The sequence below is a fragment of the Durio zibethinus genome, chromosome 6, assembly GCF_047325235.1.
Source record: "Durio zibethinus cultivar Kanyao isolate XHJ-2024 chromosome 6, ASM4732523v1, whole genome shotgun sequence".
Taxonomy (NCBI): Eukaryota; Viridiplantae; Streptophyta; class Magnoliopsida; order Malvales; family Malvaceae; genus Durio; species Durio zibethinus.
This window is the reverse complement of record NC_143167.1, coordinates 1615435-1638282: the sequence shown is the minus strand read 5'-3', so window position 1 is coordinate 1638282 and position 22848 is coordinate 1615435. Positions and strand designations below refer to the sequence as shown.

General features: G+C 26.4%; 1 protein-coding gene across 1 annotated transcript; it reads left to right on the top strand.

Annotated features, from left to right (window-relative positions):
• Positions 1 to 17562: 17562 nt before the first annotated feature.
• Positions 17563 to 21392, top strand: LOC149518327 (uncharacterized). Its single transcript, XM_089763303.1, has 2 exons — positions 17563 to 18583; positions 18692 to 21392. The coding sequence occupies exons 1-2, from the start codon at positions 18271 to 18273 to the stop codon at positions 18700 to 18702; spliced, it is 324 nt and encodes a 107-aa protein (XP_089619429.1). The 5' UTR covers positions 17563 to 18270; the 3' UTR covers positions 18703 to 21392.
• The last annotated feature ends 1456 nt before the right edge of the window (positions 21393 to 22848 follow it).

Sequence of the window (22848 nt, the reverse complement as noted above, 5' to 3'; positions counted from 1 at the left end):
TTCAAAATTTTAAATTTTAAATTTTTTTTTAAATGTGGCTCAAATTAAAAAAATAAATCTCAATCCCACCTATTAATTTTAATTTATATAATAAAAAATTTAAAAAAAATTAAATTAAGTTTAATAAGATTATATTCAATTCACATATATATATATTAAAAATAAAAATTCTTATCAGATTTTTAAAAAAATAATACAATCACCTAAAAAAATATTAAATGTAATAAAATATTTTTATTTTTTAACTACTCACAAATAAATCTGATAATTTATATTTATATTATATAAAATATTAATAATTCATATATTTATAATATATTTTATATAAAAATTATATATTATAATTCATATTTATATGAAAATATAAAATATATTTTTTAATTTTATTAAATATATATAAATTTTATTAAAATTTTAAATTATATTATTTTAATATTTTTATTTATATTATTTTTATATCATATTTTAAATTATTAAATTCACTACGTAAATGAAATAAAAGAAACTTTAACAACGTGAAAAGCGTAGTTATTGAAAACCACGTAAAGGAACCCAAAAACCGTCACAGCTTGGCCCAAACCTAAGGCTAAGGGTTGGGCAAAATGAGAGAATAGCAGTTGAAGAGGCCGGAGCCGACGGGACTTGGGCCTGACACGTGTAATCATCTTAGCTCAATGCAGGTTAATAGTATTTGATTCGATAAATTTGATTAATTTTGAATTAAATTATTTTATTTTATTTTTGTTAATCCAATTGAATTTATGAATTTTAAAAATTAATTAAATAATAAATATATTTATATTAAATTATATGTTAAATTTTAAATTTTTATATTTTAAATAAATTAAATAACATTATTTAATAAAATATTTAAATATTTAAATATTATGTTAAAAATTCTAACAAATTATAAAATTAAGTGATTTATTTCATATATTTTTTATTTTATATTTGAATTATGTTATATTTTATTAAAATTTTAGTTAATTTAATTTTTTATTTGTAAATCGAATTAATCAAAAATTAATTTTTTTTTCAAATTATTTTATTAATCAATTAAAATTAATTCAATAACTAACCATTGATTTAAACTAATTTGATCGATTAATTTCATTAAATTCGAATTATCACCCTGTGCTATATGCACTCTGAGTCCCACTCTCCAAGTCCGTGGTTTGTCAGGCAAGTTAAAGAAAGTTTCAAGGCCCCACTTCTTGGACAGAATCTCTCTTCAATTTTGTTATTTGAAGCAATTAGGCAAAGTTTAGAAAACATATAGAAAGAACGTATATAGTCTAATTTTTTTACATGTTCTTAAATTAATTTATTTAATTAAATTTTATTGAATTAATTATATTTATTTTTAAAATATATGATAATTTTACCTACTATGTGGCTTTGTTTATATTTTAATTTAAATGTTCGTAATGAAATTATATTTTTGAAAGTTTCATGCTCAATACCAAAATATTTTTGGTTTGTTCTTATTAGTTTAAATTTTCTATTATTGTTATTATTTTTCTTTTTAGAGTATAAAAAGTTTTTTAAAGTTTTTTCTTATAGTTAAGCTTTTAAAACTTAACATGTCATTGATTAAAATATCAATAATCATTTATATTTGACAACAAAATATTTTTTCTTAAATACAAAATAATAATGAAAATTTAATTAATTAAAAAATTATTATGAAAGAATGCAAATCCCATGCATAGCACTGATCAAAAGCTAGTTTCCACTAAAATCCAAAGATTTAATACAAATTTAATTATTTTAAATAAAATATGAAAATAATATAAAAAATGAGTTAGCATTTTATATATTATTAGTAAATTTTTTCATTTAACACATGTTTCATTTTTTTATTATTATTTTTTAAATATCCAAAGAGATATGTGAATTCTTTTTAATTTCGTTTGTGAAATTTAAAAATTATATTGTTAATATATTTAATAATTTTTAAAAAAAAATATAAAAGTGATATAAATTTTTTTAACAAAAATTGAAAAATGTATTTTGTTTAATATATTAACACAGATTATAATATACTTTCATATTTTATATATATTTAATATAAAATAAATATAAAAATATACACAAAATTATCGCACCTAATTTTAAGCTTTCTTTTTTTCCCAAACTTTGCCCCCAGAAAAAATGTTAAGGTATTAAATTTTGGTACCATAAACTTTTGGAATATAGGTGTGACTCATACGCATGGCTGGTGGTGTTTGAAAAGGCTTCAGTGGCACGAAATGGGTGGCTGCCTCTGCTTGCTGCTTGGGGATATTGGTCTTAGCAGCTGCCAAGTTTTTCAAGTGGTGCCTGAAACTGAAACTCCTTCACAAACTTCAGTCTGAATTTAACTTTGTTTGTAGAAGCTATCACGTTTTTCAAGTGGTGGGAAATTGGCATGGGAGTATTCTTCCAAGGTTTTCAAGACATGAAAGTGTGGCTTTCTTTGAGTGTTTTTTTTTTTTAAAATTTTTGAAGTATTGATTGAAAATTTAATTTAAATTTAATATCTAATTTTAATTCGAATCAAATAAAAAATTTAATTCAAATCAAATATTATGATTTTGAATTTTTTATTTTTTTATTTTTTTTTTCATTCTTAACTTGATACGACAAAAGTTGATCACCAAAATTATTATTTTTAAGAATTTTTTTAATATTCAAATTCATCTAATTTTAAAGATAAATGAAAAAAATAAATTTAATATTTTATTAACATATCACATAGTCATAATCATAAATGTTGACATTATCAATTACTTATATATCTCACGATATTTCATATTGAAATTATTCTCAATGTGTGTATTCATTGTCGTATTCAAAACATTAATGGTACGAAAAAGGACAATACTGACTTACGTCCAAATTACGAATGCAAGAAAATTAATTTTGAAAGGGCCATGACTCATCATGACCAATGTTTTTGCAATAATATAAAGTACCTTAAAAACGTAGTAATTTACATCAATACACTAAAAGTTGCCATGAAATATATGTAAAATTAAAAGATAAATTCACATATAATATGATAACAATGAAAGATTCCAATTATCATTTCAGGGATTTTATAACGTGTATAAAAAAATTGAGAGAAAAGGAAAATAATATCATTAAGAAATGAAAAGCACGTGAGAGTAAGGGGCAGGGACAAAGGGTACCCCACACGCTCCTGGTGCCTGACCAACCACTTCACGTGGGTGCACCTGCCCTTGCTCTGCTTCCTCAAGCTAAGTGCTCTCGTCTATTAATTAAATTTGATAATTTTAAACGGATACAATAATTTAATATAAAAATAATAAATTTTAATAAAATTATATAATTAAATAAAATATATATCCAATTATATATATAAATATAAATTATAATACAATAATATTTAGATTATATATTTAATATAAAATAAATAAACAAATAAAAAGTAAATTCTAAAATCTATTTTTAATTCTGTTACTGCTGTATTAGCTCAATCTGGATTTTGGTACTTGCAGTAATTATGTTATCCTTTGTATTAGCTCAATCTAAAATATAATTATTTAATATTATTATTTATATAATTTATTCTTAGGGTTCTGCCCCTTGAAACTGCCGAAAAGGGGTTTACCACCTCATTCTAACCCCACGTCGATCTTATCACAAAGGTCGATATGCATATTCTCTCTATAAGGATAATAAGGATAGCAATTATGATTGTAAAATTATGTTTATTAAAAATATAAAAACAAAAATATTTTTTAAAATTTTTTAATTTCAACGAAAATATGTTATTCTCATATAACATTACATGAATGTCATGTATTATTTACGTGTCATCAAAAAATATAATAAAAATTTTTATTAGATAATCTTATGATACTATAAATCAAATTTAAAAATTTTACATTTCTCGTATCAATAAAATTCAAGAATTATATATTCTCTTTCAATATTATTTTTTTAAAAATTATTTTATTTCTCAAAATCTAAAAATTTACAAACTAAACGACTCCAAAAGCTAAAGCACCGTTGGAAGAAGTTTTGGGTGTACATCAATGGGATGTGAATTAATTATATTATAATTGTAACTTTTTAATAAAAAAATATTAAAATATTATTTGTATTCGTTTATCAAGTTTAATAAAAAAAATAAGAATAAATATTATTCACAAATTATTCGTCAAATGCTTTATTTTTTATAAATCATTAAATAAATGAATTGAATATAAATAAATTTTGTTATATTCGTGATTTATTCATTTAATTAATAAATATTTAAATATTATTCATAATTATTTATTAAACTTAATAAATAAATAAAAATTAAACCTATTTATAAATTATTCATCAAGCATTCTATTAATTTACATCCTTAATTAAAAGTTACTCCAATTCAATTTTCACGTGGAGATTTTGCATATTTTATAGATGCAATCCTATCTTTGTGTTTTAATTTATTGCAAGTATAAGCTTCCAAAATACAAATTAGAGACACAAGTGAACGGAGCTAGGGGCAAAGATATTTTGGCAAATAATTCTTAATACAATGCAGATATTTTATAGACATCTGAGTAAAGAAGTGTAGAAATGGACAAGAGATGCAATGGGACCATTGCCAGTTTCACATTATTTCTTAGCTATGGCAATCTCAATAATCCCATAACGCCAATTGACAATTCAGTGAAAGTCTTTAATATTGGTACAATTAAGTCCCCGAAAATTAATTTGGATATCCTTTTTGGCTCATTCGAGATGACCCTTTGGTGAAACTGATTAACAGCCAATTGAATTTTCTTGATGAATGGTACATTTTTCCTACCACCAAGCATGTTTCATTGATAAAAATGTGTGAAAATCTCCCCTCCGTAGAACATAAGAAAATTACCTGTCACAATTCGATGATATCGATTGTTGTTATTATTTATCACCTTTCATAGGATCGATAAAATTAAGTTGTGGAAATTAACGGTTGGACCAAAGTAACCAATCAGGCCAATGCATTGAACTTTTGATTGAAAAGGATTAATAAGACACTGTTTTTCGTCTCATTTTCGATCGATCAACTGATTGGATAACTTGATGGATGGTTACTTTATACCTACCAGCTGCTTGAACATTGACCATCGCTGGATGAACAAGTGCACGATTATCCCTTCCATGAACAGATTCCGATCTTTCATTTTTATTGTCCGGAAGCAATTTTCATTGAAAACTACCGATGGTTTTTAATTGCATCGTTCGTAATTTCAAATTCGGCTCGTTAGCCAAATTGTACTCTTTGTCCAATGACAAATTAACTACTTTAAATAAAATATATATGTTTGTGGAATATGAATTTGCGTAGATATATATTTCTTCTCTTGTGAAGTTTGCACTTATAATTTGATTATTTTAAAGACTTTTTCTTGTTCGTCTATAAAACATTTTCTTCCTCATTTCATAAACCAAAGTCTTTCATCCAAATTATGGCAGCTTACCCACATTTCTCCAAAGAAACGGGAGAAAATGCCAACACAAATAAAAGGAACAAAAAAAATCCCAAGTTGAACGATATTTCTCTTTGATCTTTTAAGGATGAAAGGGAGTTGACTGTGGACAAACTTAATCGAACTATCTAATTAATCATGCCATGCCATGCCATGCAAGCATCAATCATATCATTTTAGATTTTACAAGTTAAATGAAAGTAACTTATCATCATGAAATCTCAATGATAAATTATGAACATTACATTTCCCCTTTTTCTTTTCTAATAATTTTATTGTCCAGTCTCGATCAAACCCCCAGAACCCTTTTTCCAAAACCCCTTAATTATTTATTTGACATTTGACAGCAATTAGTTGGTTATCTTTAATAATAATAATAATAATAATTATTATTATTATTATTATTATTATTATTAATGAAATGAATAAGAAGTTTTGATGGTTAATCAGATTTTTAAATCTTTATTTATATTACATGAGTTTGGCTAAACGTTCAATTTAAAATTAAATATTCGTTTCATTGCTTATTTTAAAATTAAATATTTTAATTTGTGTAAATAAAAATTAAATATTATCAAACATTTACAACTAAAGATAAATTTGGACAGAAATTTGTGCGCACGTTTTCCGCGTGGTTTAATTTTATACTAATATTGATTTATACCCAAAACTCAAAAAAATAAAAAACATTAGTTTCATGAGAATAAAATAAAATTTTTTTCTTCTTTCTTTCCATATTTTTTTTGTCTTAACTTTAGATTTTTCTCCTTTCAATTCTTGTTTCTCTACTAAGCCTCCCATTATTCTATTTTATATATATATATATATATATATGTATGTGTGTGTATGTATATATATATATATATGTATATATGAAAGGATCAATTTATACCAATAAAAATTTAAAAGTTTTATATATTTTTTCTAACCACTAATTTAAATAGATCAAAGGGATGAGAAAGTATTATAAAAAAGAAAAAAAATGAATCAATATAATCTCTTAGAGCTATTTAAATCAATTGTTATAAAAAAAGTATAAAATTTTTTTATATAAGTTTATTCCTTTCCATATATATAAATATATATATATATGAGAAATGATTTACTTACACAATTTTATATTTTTTTATATTGTTTCATATGATATTTATTTTATAAATTCAATCATTAAATTTTATACTTATTAATGAAGATTATGTGTATCAAATTTTAAATGAAGTTGAAAAATATTTAACAATTTGTTTGATAATAATAACATTTCAATGGTTAATATATATTTAAAAATATATTATTTTCGATCGAAATGATAAAAATATTGAATGAATTGTTAAATCTAACAATCTATTTGTAAAATATTAATTATATATAAAGTTATAAAAATGTAAATGTAAAGTATTAAAAAATGTAAAACAATTTTTGATACCTCATATACATATATATATATATATGAGATATTAATATATATATATATATATATATAAAGGAGCGATCAATTTACATCAATGTAAAAATAAAAATTTTTATATTTTGTTAATCATTAATTTCAATAAATTTAAGGGATAAGAGAGATAAGTAAAAAAAGAGCTTAATTTTTTTCACTTAAATCTATTGAAATCAATAATTAAAAAAAGTATTAAATTTTTTAATTTTATATTGATATAAGTTTATCCTTCTCCACTAATATATATATATATATAAACAAATATTAAAACCGTTAATAAAATATAATTTAAATAAAGTTTACATTTATATCATTGTTGTTCTCTTTTTAACCCAATTTCTTGATGTAGCCAACACAAAAAAAAAAAAATCCCAAGTTGAATGATATTTCTCTTTGTTCGTTTTAGGATGAAAGGGAGTTGACTGTGGACAAACCTAATCAAACTATCTAATTAATCATGCCATGCCATGCCATGCCATGCAAGCATCGATCATATCATTTTAGATTTTACAAGTTAAATGAAAGTAACTTATCATCAAGAAATCTCAATGATAAATCATGAACATTACATTTCCCTTTTTACTTTTCTAATAATTTTATTGTCAAGCCTCAATCAGACCCCCAGAACTTTTTTTCCAAATCTATACTATATATAGAATAGAACCTCTTAATTATTTATTTTACATTTGAAAGCAATTAGTTAGTTATTTATTATGATAATAATAATAATAATAATAATAATAATAATTATTATTATTATTATTATTATTATTATTATTTTATTAATTAAATGATTAAGAAGTTTTGATGCTTAATTGGATTTTCAAATCTTCATTTATGTTATATGAGTTTGGCTAAATGTTCAATTTAATATTAAACATTTGTCTGATTGCTCAATTCATGATTAATATTTTAATTTGTATGAATAATGATTAAATTTTATTAAACATTTACAACTAAAGATAAATTTGGATGAAATTTTGTACATGTCTCGTACACGTGGTTTAGTTTTATACTGACACTGATTTATACCAAAACTCAAAAAAATAATAAAATTATAAAAAACATTAATTTCACAAGAATAAAACAAATTTGTTTTCTTCTTTCTTTTCAGATTTCTTTATCCTAGCTTTAGTCCCTTCAACTTTTGTTTGTCTATAAAGCCTCCCATTGTTGTGTTCTTGCATAGGGATACAACAGGTGGATTGTTATACAGAGGGCTAAGAAAATTGGATGAAAACCACGCTAGATTGTAAGGATTTTTCGTATTTAATCTTGTTGGTGGTAGAATTAGTTCTGATTTGGCCTCGTTGCTTTTAGAGCACTTGTCTGTACATTATAAAAAGAAGTCAAAACTTGGCTTCACCATCAACCTTTTTTCTCAGGTAACTCCTTGAAGACTTTGAGGGAAAGTACAATAAAGATGTTGGTATAGCCTTTTGTTTGAAAGGGAACAAAATATGGTGAAACACATAAGCGAGAAACCTGCAGTTGAGAAAATCAATTTGTGATCTAAAGGTGTTCAAAAACAAAAATATGGGAAATGGGTTTTTGAAATCAGAATAATCGATATAGACACCTCATTTTATCTGAGAATTTTTTTGGAATCAAACATAGGCTTCAGTAATAAATTGGGCTCAATTGGGAAGCTTCAGGCCTAATTGAAAAAAATTTATTTTTAACTCAGTTTTTAGTTTAATTTTACTTTTTTACTTTTTTTCTCAAAAAAGGTAAAAAAAAAAAAGATAAAAAAAGAGAAAGTTTCAATGAAATCCGATGAAAATGATTTTGAGAAATTTTTGAGATTTAATTTCATAATCAATTTACATTAAAATTAAATTAAATCAAATCACATTTAACATAATTTTTGATTGATTTTTCAGATTCAAAGGGATTAAATCCCTAAAAAAAAAAACAAACAGAAAACACACATCGGGGAAAGTCAATTAGATGGTGGAGATTTTCTAAGTGAAAGGCTAGGTTCCAATTATGTGGTTTTTGAAAAAAAAAAAAATTCAAAGGCTTCGGATTCGTTATGGATTTTATGGATTGGTGTTGTTTAAATAGGTTCTTTTAGGATTTCAAGATGGATTTGGTGATTTTTTTTCTAGGTTTTAATTCTTGGGAAACAGTTTTGGTTTTGAGATTTTATGGTAGATTAAAGTTTTTAGTGGAAGTTTTTGGTGAAATTTTTTGGAAAATTCAAATTTTTTTTTCTTTTTGGAAGTTTCTGATATCATTTGATTTTTTTTAAGGAATATAGAAAGATTTAGAAAAACTTTGAATTTTTTTTTAATTTGAATTTTTGAGGAAAAACTAGGTTTTTTAGGATTTTTTATGAATTTTTCGATGAGGTTTTGAAGTTTCTGACGGGGCACATGGCATTTGGAAGGCTTTAAGATGGCCGAGATCTAGGTTCTAAAAGATTTCTGGAAAGGTTTGAAGTTTTTGAACCAGGTAAATTTTTTGACATAGAAAACTAGGTTCATTTTGGTCGGTTAAAGCTTCCGATGGTTGTTTTAAAAAGAGACAGAAGCATTTTTTAGAGAGATAGAGGGCCAAGATAAGTCTGAAAGAAAACAAATGATTTTTTGCTTATAGCATAGCCAAAACGGCACCGTTTTGGAAAATTCCTTTGACCTATTAACTCACACATAACTTGCATGTCTGTTTGCCTTTGGATTCGACCCATTTCACAGGTAATTTTTTTTTTTTTCCACCTCATTTTTTGTTTTCATTTTTATTTTATTTTACTTATTGTTATTTTTTTAGATTTTTTTATCTTTATTATTATTATTATTATTATTATTATTATTATTATTATTATTATTATTATTATTTTACTCATTACCTTAAATTAAATAATTTATATTATAATTTTTTAATGCTTTTATTTTATTTATTTGTTTATAAAACATGACAAAAATATTTCTAAATTAAGTTTATGAATCCTATCAAATTATTAGAGGATTTTTTGTGTATTAAAATTTTTATAAACTCTACCAAATTATTAGAGAATATTATAAATTAAATTTTTTAACAAAAGAAATTTATAAAATATTTTGTTTTGATCATACTAAACTATTAGAAGATTTGTATCTGAAATTAAATAATAATAAACTATCAAAAGATTTAATGCATTTTCTAAAAATAATTTTATAATAAAATCTCAATAAACTATTGGAAGATCTATATCAAAGTAAATTTTATCAAATTATTGGAGGCTTTTATTGATATTTTTTTAAATAAAATAATTTAATAAATCTGATGATAGAATCTTTTCAAAGTCGAAAACTAATTTCTATGAATACTCCTGAGATGAGAGAATTATCTTAAATTACTACCAAACTATTAGAGTAATTTTAAGATCAATTTTCAATATTAAATATTTTGGTAAATTATAAATATGATTAAAGCTTGGATAATTTGAAATCAAATTAGTACCATTACTCGGATGGACATAATAAGATTGCTATAATTTTTTTTATGCGTAATTGCACTTTCGAACCTAAAATCTGGTTTTGAAAACCAAAATCTACCTTTTAAAGATACTTGAATTAAGTTTGAAACTCGTCTTTAAAATGAGATAAATTCAATTAAGTGATCAATCTCACATAAATAAAAAATATTGATGACGATTTCCTTAAGTTTATGTTTAATAGTAGACCTACGGATTGATATGTTATGACACCCAACAACAGGGAAAGGATTTGAATGTTTGAAAACAAACAAAAATTTATTGGTTCCAACAGTAAGGAAAGGATTTAGGTTTTTGAAATCAAACAAACAAAAATTTCTTAGTTTCAACAGTAGGTAAAATATTTTGGTTTTTGAAATCAAACAAAAAATTCTTGGCTTAGTCGTGGGTTTTTGAATTTCATGGGTATTATAATATGGATTGGTGATTTTTTTTTTGTACAGATTAATATTGAGTAATTGCAAATTTAATTAGTGTAAAAAAACCAAAACTTTGAATTTTTTCTTACTTTTTATTTTTAAATTGTATTTAAAATAATTAAAAAGAATGAAATGATTTTTTTATTTTTTTTCTAAAAAATAAATCTCAATTTTAGGACTATTTTTAATTTTTTTTATTTAAAGTAATACTTAACCACTAAAAAAGTGACACATGACCTTTTTTTCATTTAATTATTATTTTTATCAGAGTTAACGATGCGTATTTTACACACACATATTTTCATTCAATTTTATTCTTAATTGTAAATATTCGATAATATTTAATTTTTATTTGTACAAATTAAAATATTTAATCTTGAATTAAGCAATTCCGCAAATGTTTAATCCAAAATTGAATATTTAGTCTATAGGTATTAATAGTTGGGCTATGAATTATGAATATAGATTTTTGTATTTTATTTTTTTACTTAAGTAAATGTTAACAAATCAAATAATTTTACTTAGAATGTTGTTTAAAAACTTCAACGAAAGAAAAGAATAGATATTTGCTTAAAAGCTTCGACAGAACAAGAAAATAATAGATAGAAATAAAAGAAAAGAGAAAATAGGAGAAAAAACCTAACTTTTGTTCACCTTATTATTTTTTCATAAAACTTAGAACTTAGACGTAACTTTTATTTTCAACTCATAGCTGCTGTTAGTTGTAGATAACCCTTCCATCTTTTTTTTTTTCTCTTTTTTCTTTTCTATTATGCCATTTGATTTTTCTCCCTTTATAAAACCTTTATCCATTTTCTCAAGCCTCTAGAAATTTGTTTATTTCAATTTGTTTATAATTTTTTATTGTAATGTGTGGTTTGTAATAAAAATTTTTTGTCTTTTTTTTTATTACAGGTTTCAAGAACTTAGAAATTTTGTTTGTAATATTGTACGCATTCTTTTAAGGGTAAATTTTTATTTTTTTCTTTATCATAAGATAATTTCTTTTTTTTTTTTTTTGATTTTATGAACGATATGTAATTTAGGTATATTTTTATTTTTGTTTTTGTTTTTGGTTTTTAGTGAAGTTCCTAAAAGTTAGATCTTTCAAATAGCTTATAATTCGCGATATGAAATTGCTTTAATTTTTCATTTATTTCTTGATTTTTTAAAATTTTCGATGTTATTGTTAATTAGAGTTATTGAGCTTTTTGCACATCAATAAATATGTTTTTCTTATTTATAATTATTAATCAATTAAATTCTTCTTTCTTTTTATGGAAATATGTGGAATTCTTTTTTTTTTTTCTTTTTTCTACATGTTTTAAGTTTTGTTCTATTATGTTAATGGTTTCACTTTGTTAATAAGATTTTTATTTTGTTTTACTTATGACTTTTGTGGATGATCAGGTTCACACCTTTGTTTTGTTCTTCAAGTTGTAGGTATTTTGTTTGCTTTTTTATTAGTTACTTTGTTGTAAAGACAAATATTTGCATGGAGTGAAAAATTGGATATAAATAAATGGGTATGCAAATATCCATTTTTTTGTAAATTGTAAACATGTCGAGTCTAAAAGGAAACATGGGCCTTTATAAAAAATGTTAAGCATATGAGAGCTCCATGTTTATCTCTAGAAAAAAAAATTTTTTTTCTTATGCATATAAAAATAAACACATTGGATGCTTTTGATTCCAGACATAGATGCAAAAATCCGATTGTGCTGTAAGAAATGGATAATATCATTAAAGCTATAATTCTTATTATAAAGTAAATATGACAATATATGTTACTTTTACTATCCAGCAGCGTAGCGTACCGTCTTTTCAAGACGGTAGGACAAGGAAGCTGGACTATAATTTTGAACCCTTGGCCTGAAAGCACCGAAGCCTAAGGCCTTACTTAACAACTTGAATCTGTGCCTACCAAAAATACAAGTCGATTCATTGATACATTAAATCAAGAAAATGCTTAATTTTTTTTATTGATGTTAAGATTAAAAATTATAGTCAAAACTTATGATTAGATTAAAATTTAAAAATTAATTTCAAAATAATTTTTTTTTAATTTGAAGAAAAGCAAGATTTAAAGCGAATTGACAGCTTTTTAAGCTAGATGTTTGCATTTTATTGTGAATTAAATCTTTAGATATTCCAAAGAAATTGCACTACAGGACCCAAATTCATTCGGAAAGCATCTAATATTAGCTCGTGGGATCCAACCTGACACCAGTCCTATTCTTTATCTCTACCGACTTAAAAAAAAAAATCAAATTAAAAACAAAAAAAGAACAAAATAATATATACTTTAGAAAATAACTTGTGGCCAATATTCAAATTTAACATTTCAATAAAGAAAATGTTCAAGTGATTTCAAACTAGTGGTACGTAGAAGCTCCCGCGCTTGAACCGACCAAGGTTTGGCGCCATGTTTTAAACTACAGCAACTAGACCCTTCTCGAGAACGCGCCACGTGCCTTTCCACGTAGACAAAGTGCCACCATTACGTGACACGTAGATTCCCCACCCTCTTATTTGTAACCATCACGTCCACAAAATCACCCCACTGGCTACTTCCAGAACCACCCAACATATTCCACGTACAAAGCTACCTTTAAATTCGCTTCGAATTCTTAAAGCCACCATTTTTAAAGCAGGGAAAAACGGTGTCGTACGAGGACGTGAATGCGTCCTTTGTGACAGTGATGCAAGAAGAGCAAGAAGGTTGGTCGACCCCGACACGTCGGGAGTGTCGGATACCGGCTGCGAAAGCGTGTCCGCCGCCCGCGCTGAAGAAGAAACCGTTTTCGTTTGGGAAAAGAAGGGATCCGCCGAAGAACGGGTATTTTCAATCGCCTGATCTTGAGATGCTTTTCTCAATGGGAACTAGAAGGCAAGTCTGCGCTTAATAAGCTAAGTACTAGCTTTTGTTAATGGGAGAGTACTTTTGTTTTGTTCGTTTTTGTTGATTAACAAAACCAAAAATATTCATTTCGTAACCTCTCTAACTTCTTCGATGTAATCTAACATCTATATCTATCAAATCTATTTTAGTTTGCTTTTATTTTTATATTCAAAACTGTCGAATTGCTTTCCTAAGCAAAAACTTATTTATAATTGGGCTTTGTTTTTGGATTGATTTGATCATACAAGCCCGTTTATAACCCAATTTGTTGATACATTTCAAAAGGGCCAAATAGTTCTTGTTTGATCCATTAACTTGGATTTTGCAAATGACACCTGACGAAAAATAAATATAAATTAGTACAAAAATATGATACAAATATAAGATTCGATACGATAGAATATAGATATGAAACATGAAAATAATATAATTTAAAATTTTAATAATTATTATATATTTAATAAAATTAAAAAATTATATTTTATATTTTTATATTTATATGATATATAATTTTTGTATAAAATATAATATAAATATATAAATTTTAATATTTTATATTATATAAATACATAACTCATCAGATTTAATAGTAAAGCATAATTATAAATTAAGGCTAATTAAAGAGTTTTAATAAATACAACAAATTTATATTGTACTTAGTGAAATTTGAATGTAAATCATGGTTTCAAAGATGTTTCCCTCGCTATTAAGACAATATATGGTGGAACCCTCGAATCTCGGACTACGTGGCATAACAGGAGAGTCTCTTTTTGACAAAAGTTTTCTTTGAAAATAATTGTTTTTTTTTTTATGTCGAAAACTGAAATTTGTGACAAATTTTCGTAAAATAAAGGATAATGCGAGTACTTTTATGGTGAAAATATTCATCCATAATACTTAAAATTATTTGGTAGTCAATTTTTATATATATTAAATTTAATTAATTTTTTAGAAAATTGTCGAAGACATTATTATCGAAGCAGAATTAATTTCGTCAAAAAATTATTTTGGCCGTAAAATTTTGTTCAAATTTTATAATATATTTGATCGGAAATGACAAAATTCCGTCAACATTAATAAAAATCCATAAAAATATTCAGCAATATAGAACTTTCATTTTTTTTTTTTTGCACAACAAAGTTTTACCGATAAAATTTCTTCAAAAAGATTATTACTCACGAAATTTTTGACGTGGCAAGTCCGTTTGTACTTTTATTTAAAATTAACAAAAACCCTTTTTTTCATTGAAAATTTCATGACCAAATTACCATAGGAAGTCATCGAAATTTCCATCGAAAAACTTTGCAACCAGATGATTTTCGAGGGAAATTTTCTTTGAAAAATTAAGCATAAGAAGAACTATGTTGTCTATTTTCTTCTGTCAAAATCATTTCCATTAATAAATTCCATCAGTAATTAATCTAGAATGTCATGGCAGAGATACAATCTTTTTTCATCAATTCTGTCAGTATTAATGCACTTTTCCCGACGAAAATATTCAGTCGCATATGTTCTATCTTGTAGTGCGATTTCAAGACATCTTTAAAAAATACCAGGTTATACCATATGCTGTTGAGATATTAACTTGTTTATCATTATTTTGAAGATTTAAGATTGGTTTATGATTCCCCTAAACGGCGCAACTAATTTAACATTATTTTTAAGTCCCACAGCAGAATCAAGTGCGTCACTAATTCTTTTTTTTTTTCATCGAAGCGGTCATCCCACTATTAAATATAATATAGTATTTGTTTCTAAATATATATGTCACCTAATCTCAAAAGCACATGTACTCTTTGGTTCTATTTTTTTTCATTTTTACGAAAAATAAATTCGTAATATAAAGATAAAAAAAATTATTGAATTATTATAATTTGAATTTAAAAATTTATTAAATTTCATTTTTTAAAGGTAATTATATAAAATTTTGTCATATTAAAAAAAAGTTTCGATTTTTTATGTTTAATATTATCTAATATAAATTTAAAAATAATTAAGAAATCATTTTAGGACATTAAAAAAACGAAGTCTATAAAAACATGTCTAACTTTTTTTTTTGGCCAATCAAAACATGTTTAACTTTAATTCCCTCACATTACGCCGTCTAAACTGATTAGTTTAAAGAAGAATATTCTACAAAAATATTAAAAATAATCTTTATAACTCAAATTATAAAAAGCAAGTCACTTTGCATTGTCTCGTCGCCTTTACACGTAGAGCACACGTTGTGCTGTCAAATTAACTGCTAATTACAATCATTATTAGAGAGAGATTAGTACTAAATTAAACAAATGTTATGACTTATGGTATGCCACTTGCCCCCTGATTAAGGAATGCAAACATTAATCAGAGTTTAACTTTTTCAGACTTGATGCCCTTTCTGTCATATTCTTGTTAGCAGCCTTGAAATTAAGGTTGGGATGAGACAGTTAAACATGACATGAGTATAGTAATACTCTATTTCATATGATTTTCATTCACATATGAATAATTTATTTTTTAATGGTTTCAAAAACTATCTGTCATCATCTGTAACAAAAATAACGATTCGTGACATATTTTTTAAAATGATCATATTATAATTCGTGTCAATATATTAAATATATTTTTTTAAATTTTAAGTCATGTCATTTTTATTTATTTTTTATTTGTGTACCTTAAATTGCCATGTTTAATTTCCAATCATTGGCCCATGTTCTCTTGTATCATACAATGGAGTTTTGAAGCTGAGAAAAACAATTAGTTATAATATTATGCTGCCATCAGATGATAGACAGCAGAGCCAAAACCATGAACAAATCACATAATTAGCAACCAAAAAGTGGGCAACGATCATTATGATTTTATCCATCGATTATGATACCACTAAAGTGAGATATGGCAAGTGGTCCTCCCAATCCATTCTCAACTTCTAGTACATATATTTTGCTTAAAAAATAGTTTATAATTTGAATCCGTACTCTTTACTTTGATTTTTATAATTGCATCAAATTATGATCAATTTGAAAATTCTCTAAACTTGTGGAGACAAAGTGTCCAAATTGGTTATGAACTTTTAATTTCATATAAATTCATAATCTTGAGTTATTAAGTAACAAAATTCTAATAGTCTCAAATATTAAAAAAAAAAGGTAAAAAGTTTTAGGTGTGCCTAAACTTTTAGCATACATTTAGATGAAAATTTTTGAAATTTTAAAAAATTTGAGAATGTTAACATTTTGAAATGCATCAATTCAAAATAACAGAATTTGTAATTGTGTTGTTATGAAATTTTAAATATTAGAATTTGATGAGATAAAAATAATTATAATATATAAGTAATGATATTATTAGATAGAAATAAAAAAAGTATGAAATATAGATGTCATTATATTTATAAAAAGTTTATAGGTATTATTAATAACATGAAAAATTAAAAAAAAATTATAATGAGTTTTTGTAATTAAATGAAAGAAAACAAAAGTTACTTAAAATTTTTCATTCAAATTTAAAAACAAAAGTTACCTAAAGTGGTGGAATTTGAAAGAAAATTTTCTTTTTATTTTACTAAATAAAATTATTCTGTTTAAAATTTTAAAAATTTCTCTATAAATAAAATCTTTCCTTAAAATCTTTCATTCAAACGCTCACTTAATTTTAGCGTGTGGGTGGATGCAATATAGAAAGCTAGCTAGGTATTGGCTGAAGTACGCAAGAATCCCGGCCCCAGCGAAGGCAGCCCTTTGAAATATGGGACTTGGGATCCCTGACAAAGTAATTCCCCTCATAACAATCCACATGAAAGGATTAATATGAGGGCATAAAGAGCAGAGTGTTGGGCTTTAATTTGTGCACATGGAATCATCAATCATTATTTTATTCTCTCATTAATGCTTAATTTATTATCATTATCTTTTCGTAGATCACTAGATCTTAACAAAAACAGTTCTCCATTGGACACCTGTATTTGTAAGTGGGATAGGTGTGAACTCCCTTCATCCAAGGATTGTTATTCTGGTACAAAAAGATTACAGTGGATAAAGCAACCTGATTTCATAGAACTCTATTCCTGCCTATCTCTCACTTACTTCAACCAATAATCCCTCACTTTCCTCTTTCTATATATACCTTCTTCTTCCCATGACTTTCTCACAACTCGTTTCAGGCTCAGGGTTTTTGTTATGTATATATATTTCCTTGCTATACTTTGATGGTGGTATTGTTATTATTACGCTAGATCAGCATCATTTCTTTTCTAGCTAGTTTCTTTTGTTCAATGGAAGTCTAAGGATTTTGTGATTAGATTTGATATGTAGTCAACCTAGCCTAGATGGCTAGGTTATACTTTTCCTTCTTTCCTCTTTTTTCTTCCTTTTTTTTTCTTTATTCTTAATTTTACCTTTGGGTGTGCCTTTCTTGATTATGCAGTTGCATATAATTATGATTTGTTGGGGTGGGTTTTGTAGTTTGCCTTACCTGTTTCCTTGCTTGGTTTTCATCAGTGGCACTGCTTTTACTAGGTGATTGTTTTCTGCTTTAAAGGGTTAGGGTTTTATCTCCATTTATTTGCATTTTGCATGGGGAGATCTCATCAACTCATCAAGACCAGTATCAGTCAGTGTTTGCAGATGCGGCATCATCAAGATTCACAAACTCTAGTAAGGGCTTCTTTGGAGGCCAGGTGGTGGTATAGTGGATTAGTGGTACCCAAATCACTTCCTTTCCTCGAAAGTTTCCTTTCAAATGGGAATCTTGATGATGCTGCATCAACAAACATATTGGCTACTCTCACTTTTCTATATCAAATAAAGGGATTGGAGATTATTCCCAGTTTGATCAAGGTGAAAATCCTGTTACAGATGCCATTTGGAAGAAAAAAAAATGCTAAAGGTAATATATAATTTCTCTTTAACATTTATCATCTTTTGACTGATTCTAATCATGCCCTTGATTCTCTTTAATATTGGATTGGTTGCTTATTGGATTTTGCTAAAACAGGTGACTTCTAAGCTGGCTGGTGCTGACAGGGAGAGCCCTTAGTCGACTGAAGCTACCCTCTTAATTCTTATGCCAATCAGGGTTTTTTTTTTTTTTTTTAATTTTAGTTTTAAGAAGAAGTTAACTATTTACTTTATAAAATAAATTGGGAAAATATATATATTTTAATGTTAAAAGATGGATATCCCCGACCTTAGACAGCTGAAACGTTCAGGACATTCCACAACATGAAGACTCTGTGCAGGAGGGGTTTTTTAATATATGAAGAGCCAGGAATGTCACCAACTTGAAGATCTTGACAAACCCATTTTTGCTTTTAGCCAGCTGCAATCTATTGCAACTTTTCGCTTCAGGAATGTTAAAATTCTAGTGCATGAAAAAGTTTTTGGGTCCTCTTGTGGTTTTTTCTAAGGAATATCCTTCCTCAGGTTGGTATATATATTTCAGTATGAAGTTTTTAATTTTACTTCATATACAAGAATGCATTTGTAGATTACTTTGAAACTGAAAACTTAGAAATTCTACCTTTTCAGTTAACAAATTCAAGAATTTATGTTGAAGTTGAAAACCTGTATCAGCTCTTATTCTCTGCAGTATAATTTTGACTGATTCTCTGATCTGGAATCCTATATATAATATAACTTTAACTAATTCTCTCGTCTGGAATCCTATATATAATAACTATGTATTGAATCTATTTTATCATAAAATAAAATTCTTGCTTCCACAAAGTGGATATAGCTAGTCTGTCATAAGCTCTCTTGGAAGGTTGGTATCATCTGAAAATGTCAATATATTGCTGCTGCCTAGTTATATATATCTTCATGCAAATAAACATCAATAAGGATATATAATACGATTTCTAATCATAGCAAGAGGCTGAAATATTACTTAGCTGGTTTTTGCAAATTAAGCATATATATGTGTGTGCTGTGTGTATATATATATTATATGTGTGTGTAACCACTTTTGTAGCTAGAACCTGGAAATATTTCAGCTTCCTACTGCAATGTTGATGATGACTTTTGTTTTAAACAACAAATTAAAGCAGGAAACAGGAATTCTCTATTCTATCTTGAAAAGTTACAGTGAGTATAAGGGGAGAATGAACAATATTATTTGGCAACAAAGAGTACTTGGATAATTAATTTGAACAAATGCTTTTTTATTTATGCATGTTATGGAAAGCTCAATTAATTCAATCCTATGTGTTTTAGCATTAGATTCACTGGTTTTTCTAGCTTTTAGTTTTCTGCATGTTTGGTTTTTCAGTTAAGGTTTCTATCCTGTGAGCAGTCAGTGATCTCTAAATGTTGTTTCTAGCTTGACGGCAGCAGGTAAATGGCGGATATCCAGTCCTCATTGTATGACAGGTAAGTGTGTGGATATAAGCTAGCATTGATAAAAGTTTCTAAATATGCTTGCAATTTGCAGAAGGGGCCCATGTTGAAGATGTAATATAGCAATTGTTTTTATTCATAAGCCTTCTTGATAGAGAAAGCTGACCCTATTAGCTGAATGTGTAGGTTGAACCAACAGGCAACAGGCATCTTGGTGTTGCTGACAGTCAATGCTGACAGTCAAGTCAAATAATATTGCTGATAGCCTAACCTCGTCTAGAAACATGCCACATTAAACATTATGAGAAAAAAAAAGCAAACAATTTGCAAATACGAATTTTCCTTTTCTTATCATGTAAATAGTAGTTAAGAAGATATTATATATAAATTTTGACACCACATGAAACATCTATATCTTCTCTCCCCATAGGACCAAATCTAATCATCAAAAAGAAATATTAAAACAAGCTGAAGAGGAGATCAAAATACAGTACTCATAAGTCACTTTACTTAATAAGAGACATGATATGCATGCATATATATACACTCATGCAAATGCACTTCTAAGTGCTAATATAACTGTGAGCTTTTAACATGCATGCTAATCTCATAGTTCAGTCAATTGGAACAACTTGAAATGTGATAATCGTCATGTTGTTGGTTCAGATTTCAGCTATTTAGTAAAATTAAGGTTCTAAGAATAATATATAGTACATTGTACTGGCCTGCTAGAACTAGCTAGAAGGCTTTCACATAAGACAGTACATCTAATTCATTCTCTAGCTTATGGCAAATTATAAGGAAGTTTGCAGAGATACCATGAATCAATCAGAATCATGGTTCTGATATGATTCACCCACATTCCTTTCTATGTTTTCACTACCTAGCTAGTATAAGCACACGTATATATTTCCAGGTCTGTCAAGAGTCATCCAGGAGATTATTGGAAAGCAAAATCCAGTTGGCAAGCAGCAAGACATTGGTGAAGTTAGAAAAGTTTTATACTATCAATTCCTTTATGTGTGGAATTGGCACTGCATGAAATATTAAGTAGTGTTTCTGACCAGTTTATCCGGAATGGCATTTTTATATTGGATGAAATTTTGGCCCAAAACCATTAACATTGTGGACTTAAACTCCCAAACAATTATTTCTGGAACCCAACCTTCTGCTCTAGAGCTGGATTGATTCTGAGGTAAATTCATACTACCATGTAAGTTTCAACAAATTTCAAAAGGAAACAAAAATGAATTGTCATTCTCAGACCTGAATTTCCCTGTAATTTATATGTCTAATGCTTGCAAAAGTGCAGTCAACAAGAATAGTAATAAGAACAAATGGACAAAATCTAAAGTCAGCAGGATCATGGTGTTTCAATTAATATTTTTAGGTAATGAAAATAGACAGTGAACAAACAATGTGAAAATGTGAAAAGTCTCTTTCTCTGAATTTTCATGGATTTATATCAATGGAGGCTATGGACATAAATTTCTTTGACGTTTGACCTGTTTTTAATTCAAGTTGTGGTACGAAGGGGCCCCATTATGTTTTTCTTTTTCCTTTAAAAGATAAATAAAAATTTTCTGAAGGGTAATACCAGACTTTCTTCTGCCCATGCTTGTGCAGCTAACATGTTTCCATGTGGGACTCCCAATTGCTGATATTCTCAAGCCCACATGATCATTAAGACATTAAAGAAACAAAAAAAAAAGAAAAAACTTCGCTAAACCCTAAAAAAGAAGGTATAGAAGATGCTTTCTATTGCAGCCACAACACACCATGTGATTGATTTTGACCCATCCTTCCAATATGTTTGACCAATCAAATCTACAGTTTCTGTTTTTCCTATAAATATAATTAAGTTCCTTATTGAAAAAAGGAAAGGTAAAGCAAAGAGAAGGAAAAACCCAAGTTATAGGATCTTTGCCTCTTTAGAGTGTAGTAATAGAATTAAATTATTACTTTAGATTTTTCATTTTTCACAAAATTCAAAAAAAAAAAATTAATAACAATTTTTTTTAAAAAATATCATCTTAACAAGTATCATAAGCACTAATTACATTTTCCTTTATAAATTACAAAAATCTTGAAGTAAGTTTGTGTTTAGATAATTCAAAGAAATTAGATACATTTTCTCTATTTTTTAAATAAAAACAATTTCTGAAGTTATTTATCCGTTAATCAAATGTTCTTAGATCTTAAGGCTATAATAAGGTTTAGAACAAAACGAAAGCATTCTCTTTATTCTTTCCCTTAAAACATCTAATTTTCCACTAAAATGTCTGAAGTTTTCTTATCTTAAAAGAGAAAGATATCATAAACCAACATAGGTTTGAGAACATGTGAAACCAAAGACCTTATTACATATATCTGCATTGTAAAAACATTGACTAGTCAACTTGTCTCATCAACAAAATATGTTGTTCTTCAGATTCCCCATTTATTACACTGAAAACAATGTCAAGTTTAAATTAAATCTGAAAAGAATGAGACTTAAGCAAGCAAAATTTAAATCCCTTTTATCTCAAACTATATAGCGTTATACAATATAATTATCATAAATAGTAAAGTGCAGAAATCAATTGAAAATCCTTGTAGGTTGCCCCATAACAGAAGATGCATTATTGCACAAATCAATTTCATCACATGGTGAGTTCAGCAGGGCACCCTGGTGAAATATTTTAATATGAAGCTGTGTTTGTCTATTGAAGGAATAATAATTTTTTATGTGAAAATTTCAAGCTTCTGTTTGTTGATCCAAAGGGTTGCATGTGCATGTGAATCCTAATTCCCATAGATAATTTTATGCTTTTAATT

Bases quoted from the DNA above. Each gene is read 5' to 3' on its own strand.
- LOC149518327 (XM_089763303.1), top strand. From the start codon at position 18,271: ATGGGGAGATCTCATCAACTCATCAAGACCAGTATCAGTCAGTGTTTG.